This window comes from Punica granatum, chromosome 4, assembly GCF_007655135.1.
Source record: "Punica granatum isolate Tunisia-2019 chromosome 4, ASM765513v2, whole genome shotgun sequence".
Lineage (NCBI taxonomy): Eukaryota > Viridiplantae > Streptophyta > Magnoliopsida > Myrtales > Lythraceae > Punica > Punica granatum.
The window spans coordinates 26,454,127-26,465,733 of NC_045130.1; the positions used below are offsets into that span (position 1 = coordinate 26,454,127).

Below are 11,607 nucleotides of genomic sequence, written 5' to 3' on the forward strand. Positions count from 1 at the left end.
AACTATTTTTGCTCATTCTTTATTTTAAACATTAGTTTTAATTTTAACAGTTTCAAATTGTTATATTCTAAACATTTTTACTTATTATAAAATCATTACCTATATTTCAGTAATTATACCTCAGCACTTTTATTTCAGCAATAACACTCCCAAACCAAGCCTAAGTCAGATTAGCTTCATGAAGTTACATATATAATCTTTCTACTTATAATATATTAAGAAAATGGTTGTATCCCTGAAAGAGAAATACTAAAAATCTGGAAATTCCATACAGAATATTATGCTTAGCACGGATATTGTTTACTTTACAATTTGTAAGCTACTAATATACAACATATGTGTTGGAAAATGCTCCCTTTCTGAAAGGACTCCTTTTATTGACACACAAATTATCAGGGAAAAAAAAAAAGAATGGTTGCTGTTTACCTTTCAATATCATGGACCTAAGAAAATGTTGGCAGTGATGGCTTATCGTAGCACTTTGTCCGGCTATGGGACTTTTCCATTCGTCCCGAACACATAAGCCCCTGCAAGGACAAAAGAAAATTATATTCAGAAGGAATTTCTTATGTTTTATTTTTTCATCATTGAAATCTCTAATTTGAATTCAAGTTAGACGTGTAATCAAGGTTTGACTTAACCACATACCCAGGGTTGGCATGAGAAGCGAGAGCACGGCAATGCCTGCAACCTTCAATGGCAATCCGGTCTTTATCATATCCGAAATATCAATATGGCCAGTGGTGAACCCAACAATATTCGAAGGCGTCCCGGTGGGGAGAAGGAAAGCAAACTGGGCTCCAATTGCACCAGGGACCATCAACAGTAGAGGATGAACCTTCATCAATTTCGCAATTTGTATTAGCAGAGGTACCACGAGTGTGGTGGTTGCATTATTGGAGGTGAACTCTGTGATGATTCCGCTCACAAGGGCCACGGCGGGGGCTATGGCCCAATAGGGGGCTGACTCCAGGAAGTCTAGGGCTTCTGAGAGCACACCAGCAAGGCCGCTCGTCTTGACCCCATCTGCTATCGCAAAGCCGGCGCCGAGGAGGAGGATGATATTCCACGGAAGTTTCTTGCACTTGTTCCAGTCCATGAGCTTCTCTCCCTCGTGCTTCTTGTTCGGGATTATGAACAACAGGGTTGCCATCATCACCTAATCTCATTGCAAGGGTAGAAACATCAATCGTTCATCCGATATAATATCAATATATATATATATATATATATTTCAGGATTAATTAGAGGACGATTTGGTATCCGGATATACAATGATGTTTATTTAATTTCCTTACACTTCATGCGATATTTTCTGAACCTATAAATCGCTGATGTATTTCGTCGAGTTCTTTAGAAATAATAATTCATCTATTTCCATAATTTCGCTCCTAGGGTCACCATGTATTTTTTCTTTTTTCGGTTACAAAAGAAATCTATGAACCTAATACAATGAAATGGAAATAAAAGCTAAGATAAAGAGGCGCATATAGAAGCACGACGAAAATCGAACGAGGAACTCTTGATTACCTCGCGATGGCATGTGCCACTGTAATACACTTTTTTTCTCAGCTACCATGTATTTTCGGTATCTCAAATTTCTCTGATTTTTCTTTTTTTTGCTGGGCAACGATATCTCAAGTCTCGAATCTACTCATGTTTTGTTCTAATATTTTCTGTACAAGCAGGATTTTACTAATTGCTAGTCGTCTATGTGCTAATGAAGTTTAAAATAGGTATATCGTCTATGACCTACCCAAATATTTGTAAGCCAAAAATCTGACTTTCGGTTTTTCAAGCGATTCTCGAACATATATTGTTCAAACTGAAAATGAATTGTTAGGACAGTAAATTAAATTGTGGTATGCTATTTAAGATAATTGCGAGGGTTTTAGATACTCACACTAGCGGTTCCATCACCGGCACGTCCGTGAAAGAGAGCTCCCCAACCAGGAATGTCATCGGTGATGCTTCTTGTCATCCACAACAATATTAGCATCTGTAATATTTCAAATGTCCAATATTTAATAGAAAGTACGAAATTTACATATTATATTATATATTTATATAAAAGAGCAAGGTTCGATTTCTTAGGAACGCACCGAGAACACGGCCAGCACCATCTTCTCAGCAAATGCCATTGGCCCTGTTCAGTTCATACAGCATTTGCAACCCAAATTACATCAGTAAACACAAAATATGTTAAGAAAAACTATTCATAACAAGAAATGGAAAAACTACACTTTGCGTTAAGAAATGCAAAAATGTACACTTTTGTATCTAACTAGTTGTTAATATATAATTAATAACCAACGAGGATTGGTTCCAGCGGTTCGGTTCTTGTTCCGTTTAAGCAAAATCTCAGGTTCGAGTCTTTGTGAATGCATAAAATTCACGCTGTGAGAGTTTTACCCTTAGTGGGCCGACCCGGCTCGACTGGATTAGTCGGGACCCAATTGGACTTTCGGATACCAGAGTTCGCACCCAAATATATATATATATATATATATATATGTAATTACTCATTCCTAAAAAAAGAAAGTCAATTTTGTTCATTTCGTTTTCCTTTTTCTTTTTCGCTTTCGTCCTCTATGTTCCAATAATCATTTTATTTTGTTTTTCAATTTTTGGGCAAGCTGTTTAATATTACAATAAAAATGTATAATTTTTCTTATGTGGCGATAATTTTACAATACATTTAATTTTAGTTTCAAGCAACCGGTAAAGAGAGAGCAGTGGTGGTTCAGTGCAGACCGCTACCTCATAAGGCGAGGCCGCGAGCAGACCATGGCAATCTTGCAAACAGTGGTGTAGCTCGCCCCTGAGGCTTCAAAAGCCTATAGCAGTGATGGCCAGAAGCGAACCACCACTACTCCCTCTTCTTTTCTTTTTTTCCTTTTTTCTTTTATAATTTATAATTTTTAAATTTTTTTTAAAATAATAAAATAAAGGGTTAATTAATCAAAAATATATAAACTTTTCATTTTGTATCATTTCTAACGCGAACTTTTAAAAATTGTCCAAAATACACGAACTAACGATTTTGTGTCGCATCTAACACGCGGTTACTCCCCTGTGAATTTTGACGAAAAAATCTGACGTTACAGCTAACGGCGATGAGGTGATTAATGGCAGCTGAATTGGCGACTTGTAACACTTCAAGTGGGGCCCAGCAGTCTCATCAATCCTCTCTCTCTTTCTCATACTCCCTCCTTCCTCACCGTGCCCCTTTCAAAGAACAGAGACACCATCATCTCTATTGCTCCCCATAAATTGCCTCCTCCTCCTTCCATTCCAGCCACTGTCACCATCTCCTGCCATCGCAGCCATCACCATCTTCACACTCTATTACAATCAACACCATCTCTACTACCTTCCTCTACCCACCCACATCCACCATATATCATCTTCCCATTTTCCTGCCTCACGCCCCCTCCTCTTTATTTCTTCTTTGGTTTTCTTTTCCAGCACAAGCCATTGCCATCCTCATCATCTCCATCTCCATCATCACCACAAAAGAGCCACCGCCATCTCCATCTTCCTCCTCCACTCTTTCACCATCACCATCATCTCCTCCGCCTACCTCCATTGCTGCTCCCTGTTGCTACCTCCAACTACGCAGAGCTGCTACAGCTTCTTTCCTCCACCTCCTCGAGTTACTGCCGCTATTGCTCCTGCCTCCCACGACCTCCTCCCCGAGCTCTCCCCATCCCGGGCTCAGGCTCTACTTCCCCGAGGTGCAATCGCTGCTTCTCGAGCCTCCTTCGAGTTCACTGAACTGCTACCACTGCTTCTCGGGCTTCCTCTGAGCTCCTTGAGCAGCTGCCGCTGCTTCTCGGGGCAGCAATGGTGGCTGGAGTAAGATAGGCAAAGCAGGGACGATGAAGGAAGAGGGAGGGGGAGGCAGAGGAGTTAAGATGAGGAGCAGCGAGCAGTAATGGCAAGAAAGGAAGGCTCCGGTGGTGGCTTCCTCGAAGGAAGCAGCAGCGGGAATGGCAAGGGGAAGGCGGCGAAGGAGAGAGAAAGAGAGAGAAGTTAGGGGCGGTCGATTGGTCAGCCAGGGTGCATCTCAAATGTCGTAAGCCACGTAACCATCGTTAACTTGTCACGTCCGATTTTTTCAGTCAAAATTCACCGGGAATAATGGTGTGCTAAATATGACACAAAAACTTTATTTGTGTATTTTTGGATAATTTCCAAAAGTTTATGGAAAAAATGATATAAAGCGAAAAAAATTCGAGCTTTTTGGATAATTAATCCTAAAATAAATGTGCTCTAAAATTATTGCCACAGTAAGCAGAAAGTATACATGTGGCATGAAATTAATTGCCCCTACAGTTAAAATAAACAATTCGGTTGACCGGACGACAAAATAAAACAGCTTTCAAATATAAAGAACCAAATTGAACCAAAAAATTGAAAAGATAAAATTGAACATTGCACCTAGGGATATAAACGAGCCGAGTCGAGCTCGAGTATAGGCAAACTCAAGTCATTTAAAAATGCTCGAGCTCGAGCCTAGTCGAGCTTCAATATGGAGGCTCGAGCTCGAGCTCAAGTACCATTTGAGTAGCTGGAGCTGGGCTTGTTATAGCTCGTTTGATTGCTATGGGTTTAAAACCAAGATGAGCTCGGCTCGAGATCGAGCAAGACTTGATGGCAGCTCAGGGTCGTGGACTTACAGAGCAGGAGAGAGAGAGAGAGAGACAATGAATTTTGGCTATTTTATGTTTAATTTTATTTTCAAATTTCAGTTTTTATATTATTTTAAGAGTTTAGATTTAAAAAAATAATGAGAAAGTCCAGTTCAGTCTGTGAATTATGGGCTTGGGGGTCTCAGTGCACTAATTAAAGGAGATATACATAATTTTATGTAAAAACTCGGCTAGACTCGTGAGTTAAACGAGCCAAGTACCACCGTACTCGACTCGGCTTGCTCAGAAAAAAAGCTCGACTTGAGCTCGCTCGTGCTCGGTTCAAGCTCTCTCCTCAAGCTTGACAAGGTCGAGTGGGGTCCAAGTTATCACCGAGTCGATCTCGAGTAATTCATGAGTTGGCTCGTCTCATTTACACCCCTAATTGCACCTAATATAAAGGATTAAAATTATACCTTTTTTTCTACTCTTGAAGAGGTGAGATTTTTTTTGTTCTATATGTCAAAAATTTTATTTCATCGTTTTCATCAATAATCTGTTAGATATAAAAAAAAAAACAAGATTATTTATGTTTCAGAGATTTTGGCAAATCTCTTGAATCTTATATTTCCTTATTTTCTCTCACCACTGAACTTATAAACAACTAAGTTTATTATAATTCGTTAGGACCTGGAGTATGTATCTTATCCATATTTTCTAGCTAATTATCTGAAATTTCTCATTTTAATATATTTTCTTTTTTTTTTATTTGGGTGAAAGTGGATAATATTATAGCATCCATGTCAGTCATTTATAACTTTTCTATATGCTAATATTATATATACGCGCCTTGATTACTGATAAAAGATAAATTAAAAGAAAAAAAAAAGCAAAGGAATTTAAAAAAGAGAATGGACCCATACCCAATAATTCGAGCTCTCTTCTGAGGTGGGCTTTGTCGAGGAAAGCAGATAAGTCCCTCCCCAATCCTCTTGAACAGTATAGCCCACATAGAATCCCCCACAGAGCCAAGAAAATGAGCAAACCAAGTGGGAACCCGAAGAAGAACCACTGGCTGAAGCTGATGGGCTCCTCCTCCGGGAAGTAGCTCTTCCACATCCCGACCAATATCAAGTTGACACCTGTCCCCGTCAGTGTGGTCATCCCGCCCACCGCAGCCGAGTATATCACCCCCAGCACCACCGCCTTGCAGAACCCGCGCTGTGCAGCAGAGGCACTTCTCCCCGTCGGTATCCGCTGCACGACCCCAGTGGCCACCGGCATCATCATCACCGCGGCCGCCACGTTGTGCATCCACATGCTCACGAACGCAGTGGTGGTGCAGATCCCCAGCAAGAGCAGCGGTGGGTTCAATGGCTCGCCGCAGAATGTCAACGTTATCTGCAAGGGACCAGCAACATTATTATATGACATGGGGAGAATCTATGTAGGCGAAACTTACACATACCATGATCTGGCGCTTTGTTATTAATATACCAAAAATTCTCCTCAAGACTTATTATTTTAAATTTTCCTTTGTGTTGGTCTCATATAATATCTTCCATCAAGTCCTCCGAATGGGCTTGCAATAGGACTTCTCCTTCCTCTGCGGAGTCCAACTAGTTTCTGAATGTGACATGGCAGGTGAAAAAGACCACGCCGGTACTTTTGATGGTTTGGATGTAATTGAACTCTTGCGCATTCTTCTTGAAAGAACAACCTTGCGCGCGAGCTTCTTAGGAACTATCATACTTAGGGGTCAGTCCTAGATCCGCTATCAAGATGGATCCGATGAAGGCCTTTGATTCATTAAACCGGTGTTTTATAGAAAATCTCTTGAAGGTTGTTGGTTTTCCTACAATTATGGTGATGTGGATTATCTCTTGTGTTACTTCTCCATGGTTTTCTATTGCAATCAGTGGTTCTCTTGCATGCTACTTCATGGGGGCTAAGGGAATTTGACAGGGAGATACTATCTGAACCCACTTATTTCTTCTAGCAATGGAAGTTTTATATAAGGTATTAGATGCAGTAGCAAAGGAAGGTAAACTATAGGGTTCCATGCAAAGGTGTTCTGTTGACTCGCCTCTATTTTTCTCATGATCTAATGGTCTTCACGGATGGATAAATGGCTTCTATGAAGGCTGCCATGGATGTTCTTTATGAATTCCATAAGCATTTTGGTTTGAAGCTTAATGTTGAAAAGACTCAGATCTTTATTTCTGGAAAATTGTCTGCAAAAGAATCTTCAGTATTTACTAACAGTATTTACTGCTAGAATCAGATGTTGGACGTCTCGTTATTCATTATATGCATGAATGTTTCAGCTTGTTGGTTCTATGTTAGTTTGACCAATTTTTAGTGTTTTACTTTTATTTACTGCTAGAATCTGTTGTTGGACGACTCGTTATTGATTTGTTACAAGGAACACGCTACTGCAGCTCTCCTAAGGTAGATTTTGGAGATGGTGCGATCAAGAATTGCTTCCCTTTCCAAAGTTTCTTTTAAGATTGTGGGTTGTCCTCTTGTAAATCCTTTTATTTTGATGAAACTGATGTAGTTGCTTCAGGTATTTTTCACCTGGGCAGTTTGTATATTGACCTGGTTTAGTACATAGTTTAACCGTGGTTGAGTAATAAAGCAGCAATTATCGAAAAAAATGAGTTGTTTAAATTTTAGACTTAATTGTTTGTACATGTAATATATTAGTATTTTTATAAGCAATTTGTTCAACTTCTTTGAATCATTACCACTCATCTATATATATATATATATAGTTGTATCTCCATAATAAATAGGATTAGAAAAGTAAATTTATAGTAATATCAGGTTATAAAGGTAAATGTCTAAATAAACAATTAATTGTCAATGCGTATACAACTGGAATTAAATTAGTAAATGCATATAAATCATTAAATATTTAATAATTTTATTATACAAGAATATTCTTGATTTAGAAAATTGTAATCTCAAAAATTTATTTAAAAAATACAATTTCTTAAAATAACATATCTATAAAAAAAAAAACTTTCCGACGTAACTAGTAACTAAAAAAATCTATTGATATGCAATAAGCATGTTTAAATATTGAACACTTTTGAAAAAATAAAAGATAAATTTATTTAAAAAAATTTAAAAGTAAGAATTTACAAGAAGAATTTATGACAATAGATGATTTACCTTTATTTACATAATACATGAAAATCATCTATTACAACTTTTAAAAATTTGATATTTAAGAAAATGTAATATTTTTTCCAAGCAATATCATTTTCTTCATCCATATTTAGTATTATAATTCATTTTCAATTATCATTAGTTTGTTATTATATGCACTAATATTTGAACGGTTTCAGTTAATAACTTAATGAACATTTTTAATTGTGATGTCAATTTTTAAAAATCCATCTAAAAATAACCACTCAAACTAATAACATGTGCATTGCACAGTCAAAAAGCTATTTTTGTTCAATTGTAACGTCCCTTTATTTCAATTTTATTTTGTGGTCCCCGATTTGCAATAGATGCCCCGTGCGTACCAAGACAAATGAAATAGTTCATTTGATTAAGTCATAACTTTCCTTTTGGATAAGATTAAAGCCATTGGCCATGTTTCATTATTCAATTAAACTCACTAACTTTTACTAAATGCAATATATTAATGTTTCGTACTAATATGTGTCAAAATTTGCCCACCTGTTCCAGATCCTACGTCAGAATCATTCATTAATTAGCCCGTACGGGGTTAACGTTTCAGATGCATTAGAATTTTATGTAACCATATAGTATATCAATATTTTGTTCATATGATGAGGTTCAAGAAATTACATATATATATATATATAACATTTTGTTTTTTTTCTTTTTCTTAAATGAAAAGGAACATGTATGTATATACATAATTCTAAAAGTGCTAAAACATGGGGCCAACATGTGAAGAGGATGATGATGTTTCAGACGAAAGACAGTCGAAAGAACGAGGAATCTCGTTCCATTTTCTCCTCTTGTTTGATACTAATAGGAAAAAGCCAATCTTTTTTTTTTCAAGGAAAAAGCCAATCTACTCTTTTGGAAAAGCACAAAAATAATGGAGGGTGGTCCACCTAACTCCTTCAATAATTGAGCGTACCAAGTAAAAATTTTTTTTAATGACTGGTGTACCAAGTAATTATACACAAAATACATACATATGTACAGAGGATAAATATCACTGGTACTTCCCCAAACTTGTTCTCATTGGTAATTTTCACTCTCTAAACTTTCAAAACTGAAATCTTACTCCATGAATTACCCTGAATGGAAATCTTACTCCTCGTAAAGGCGTATGGTCACAATATTAGCATCTTTCTCTTTTTGCCGAAAGACCGAATCACCCCTCTTTGCTTTCTCTTTTGTTTTTTTCCAAAATATCAGCATCATTCTCTTAGAAAAAGACATTCAAAACCAATAACCTAAGTTGAATATTCAATATTAAGTATAAATTTGGCCCTAATGTTATGAACTAACTATTCCTAAATTTTAAAATCATATTCATAGCATATACATTCAGATAAAACCGATCAACGACCATTAAAGAATTGATCAATGAAAAAAAAAACCAAAAATAAAAAAAATGTATACAAATTCAAGATTGAAAAATAGAAAATAAACAAAGAAGATATCATATCAATGAAAAAATAAAAGAAATTATAAAAGTATATCATTGCTCACAAAATTTAGAGACATTTTTTGGCAAACCAATGACCAATTCATATGCAACTTTGACTACTTATTGATTTAATTTATTTATTGATATTTTTCGTTGAACTCTAACATTGTTGAGAAAAAAAAGTGCTTAATTCTTTATTTTGCAATTGAGAAAAAAATTTCTTATATGTTTATTTTGCAATTTTTATTTTATTATATGTTAAATTTTAAGCATACAAACAATGATGCATATTTGAAGATCGTAATTTATACTAATATATAAAGGGAGGGAACATCCTTTTGGTCTCACTTTTATAGTCCTAAATTATTAATAGCACATATTTTGATTTCTAACACCACCAAATGGGAACTAAAATAATAATTGCCTATTTTCTCACCAATATCTTACTTTCCTATTTTCTCTGCCTCTTCGTTCCCTCTCATCCACTCTAACAAGAGTCTTACTCTTATTCTATTTATTAGACTCCCATTTAATTTTACGTGTTTTTCTTTCATTTTCTCAATTAACTTTTAATTAATATTTTTGATAAAAAGATTTTCTGCTTTTTTTTTCCTCGAAAAAAAGCTTTTATTCTTAATACATAAATTTACTCACATGTCTAATATTTGATTCCCTCGAGTAGTGAGTAGATACTATAGTATTTTTTAAAAGAAAAAAGGACGCAGGTATAGGGTAATTTGGGTCTTTTACTATATTTGAGTAAATTTCAACAACACCTCCTATAATTTATAAAATGACCAGCAACACCCCATTCTTTCAAAATTAGCCACAATCACCCCTTCTTTTGTTGATTTCTACTATTTTTTCTAAAATCGGATCAAATTTGGTTCGGGTAAAAAAATCAAGTAATGGGTCGATTGGTGCAGTTTCGTGACATGGGATCTATGTGGCAAAGTGAATGTTCTCTTGGTGCCACATCAGCGAAAGGAGGGATGGTGTGTGGCTAATTTTTTAAAGGATGAGTGTCGCTGATTATTTTACAAATTATAAGGGGCGTAGTCAAAATTTACCCAACATTTTTAATTTTTGAACATATGGGAGTAACTTTATTTATTTTTTGTTTTTTGTTTTTTGTTTTTTTTGTTTTTTTTTGTTTTTTTTTTGGGTAAAAGATCACCAATTTACAAAAAGATTAGGGTAAGCCAATAATATTTACCCTAAATATATCATTACTATGAAAGCATAGAGAAGAACAACTTTTATAATATCTTGCATTTTTCAGCCATAGCTTAGGTATCATCCAATCCCATATAATGTCCTGATAACTTTTCCCCTTCCTATATTTTCTGCTATTGTTATAGAACCAAAACACGGATTTTTAATACACGACCAGTATTTGACAAGTTTTACCAAGATTTGACTCGATATATATATCAATCGTAGGTTGCGCGGTCTCTCTTTAAAGATGAGATGAAATATCAAAGGGAATATGTTATCATCACAGGCGCATGGACATAAAAGAAGCTATGGAAACTCACATTCAAGGCCAATCTCCGGTGGATGTTGTAGTGCTCAACCGCGAGGGCGAGTATGAAACTCCCGAGGACGAGCGCAATCACGTCATCCATGTAAGAGTGGGCCACGGTGTCGGCGGAGGCGATCCCGAAGATTGGGAAGAGGAAGAGAGGGGCCATGGATGTCACGGGCATTGGGACAGCCTCGGTAAGCCACCACTCGAAAACCCAGAGGAGCACCGCGAGCATGTTCCGGGGCCCATCCCCGAGGCCACGAAGGAGGAGGCACGTCGCGGCACATAGGAGTGGCCCGAGGAGGATGAAGAAGTTGCCTAGGGTGAGGATTGATATGAGGGAGTGTTGGGTTTGGGGGCTTGAGGGTGAGTCTTGGAGAGGGAGCAGAGGAGCTTTTGGGTCATCCATATAATTAACTGAAGATTGTTTGCTCACTTTTATGTTTCGCTTCTTGAGAGAGAGAGAGAGAGATTTGAGGGGAGGGAAGTGAGAGAGATCAAGTTTGTATTGGGGGCTTTGGAATTTTTTAAACGTGGCGACGTGAGCAAGTTGGCATTTTATTCCTCCGGGGACTTTGTATTTGGATGGATTTTTGCTCATCAATGACAATAAATGACGCTTTTATCCAATTTGATTATTTATAAAAATACTAAGAATATGCGCTTTTGGCAAATAGTGGATAAGATTTAGTCCTTACCATGACTTTGTATCAATTTTAAAGTGAAATATATGATAGTTTCGTTTAATTGGTAAGAATAATTTGAGAAATGTGCTCACCCTTAATTAAAAAAAAAAA

The 11,607-nt window shown here is 36.6% G+C and overlaps 1 protein-coding gene across 2 annotated transcripts; it reads right to left on the minus strand.

Moving 5' to 3' along the window:
* Positions 1 to 227: 227 nt before the first annotated feature.
* LOC116203931 (tonoplast dicarboxylate transporter) lies at positions 228 to 11,337 on the minus strand. Of its 2 annotated transcripts, XM_031535915.1 has the most exons (7): positions 10,821 to 11,337; positions 5,558 to 6,035; positions 2,103 to 2,146; positions 1,904 to 1,999; positions 929 to 1,159; positions 649 to 838; positions 228 to 527 (listed from the first exon to the last, which is right to left on the minus strand). In XM_031535915.1, the coding sequence occupies exons 1-7, from the start codon at positions 11,217 to 11,219 to the stop codon at positions 490 to 492; spliced, it is 1,476 nt and encodes a 491-aa protein (XP_031391775.1). In that variant the 5' UTR covers positions 11,220 to 11,337; the 3' UTR covers positions 228 to 489. The 2 variants fall into 2 exon arrangements, with proteins under 2 accessions (XP_031391775.1, XP_031391774.1); XM_031535914.1 differs by having other exon boundaries at positions 649 to 1,159; positions 10,821 to 11,336.
* Positions 11,338 to 11,607: the final 270 nt, after the last annotated feature.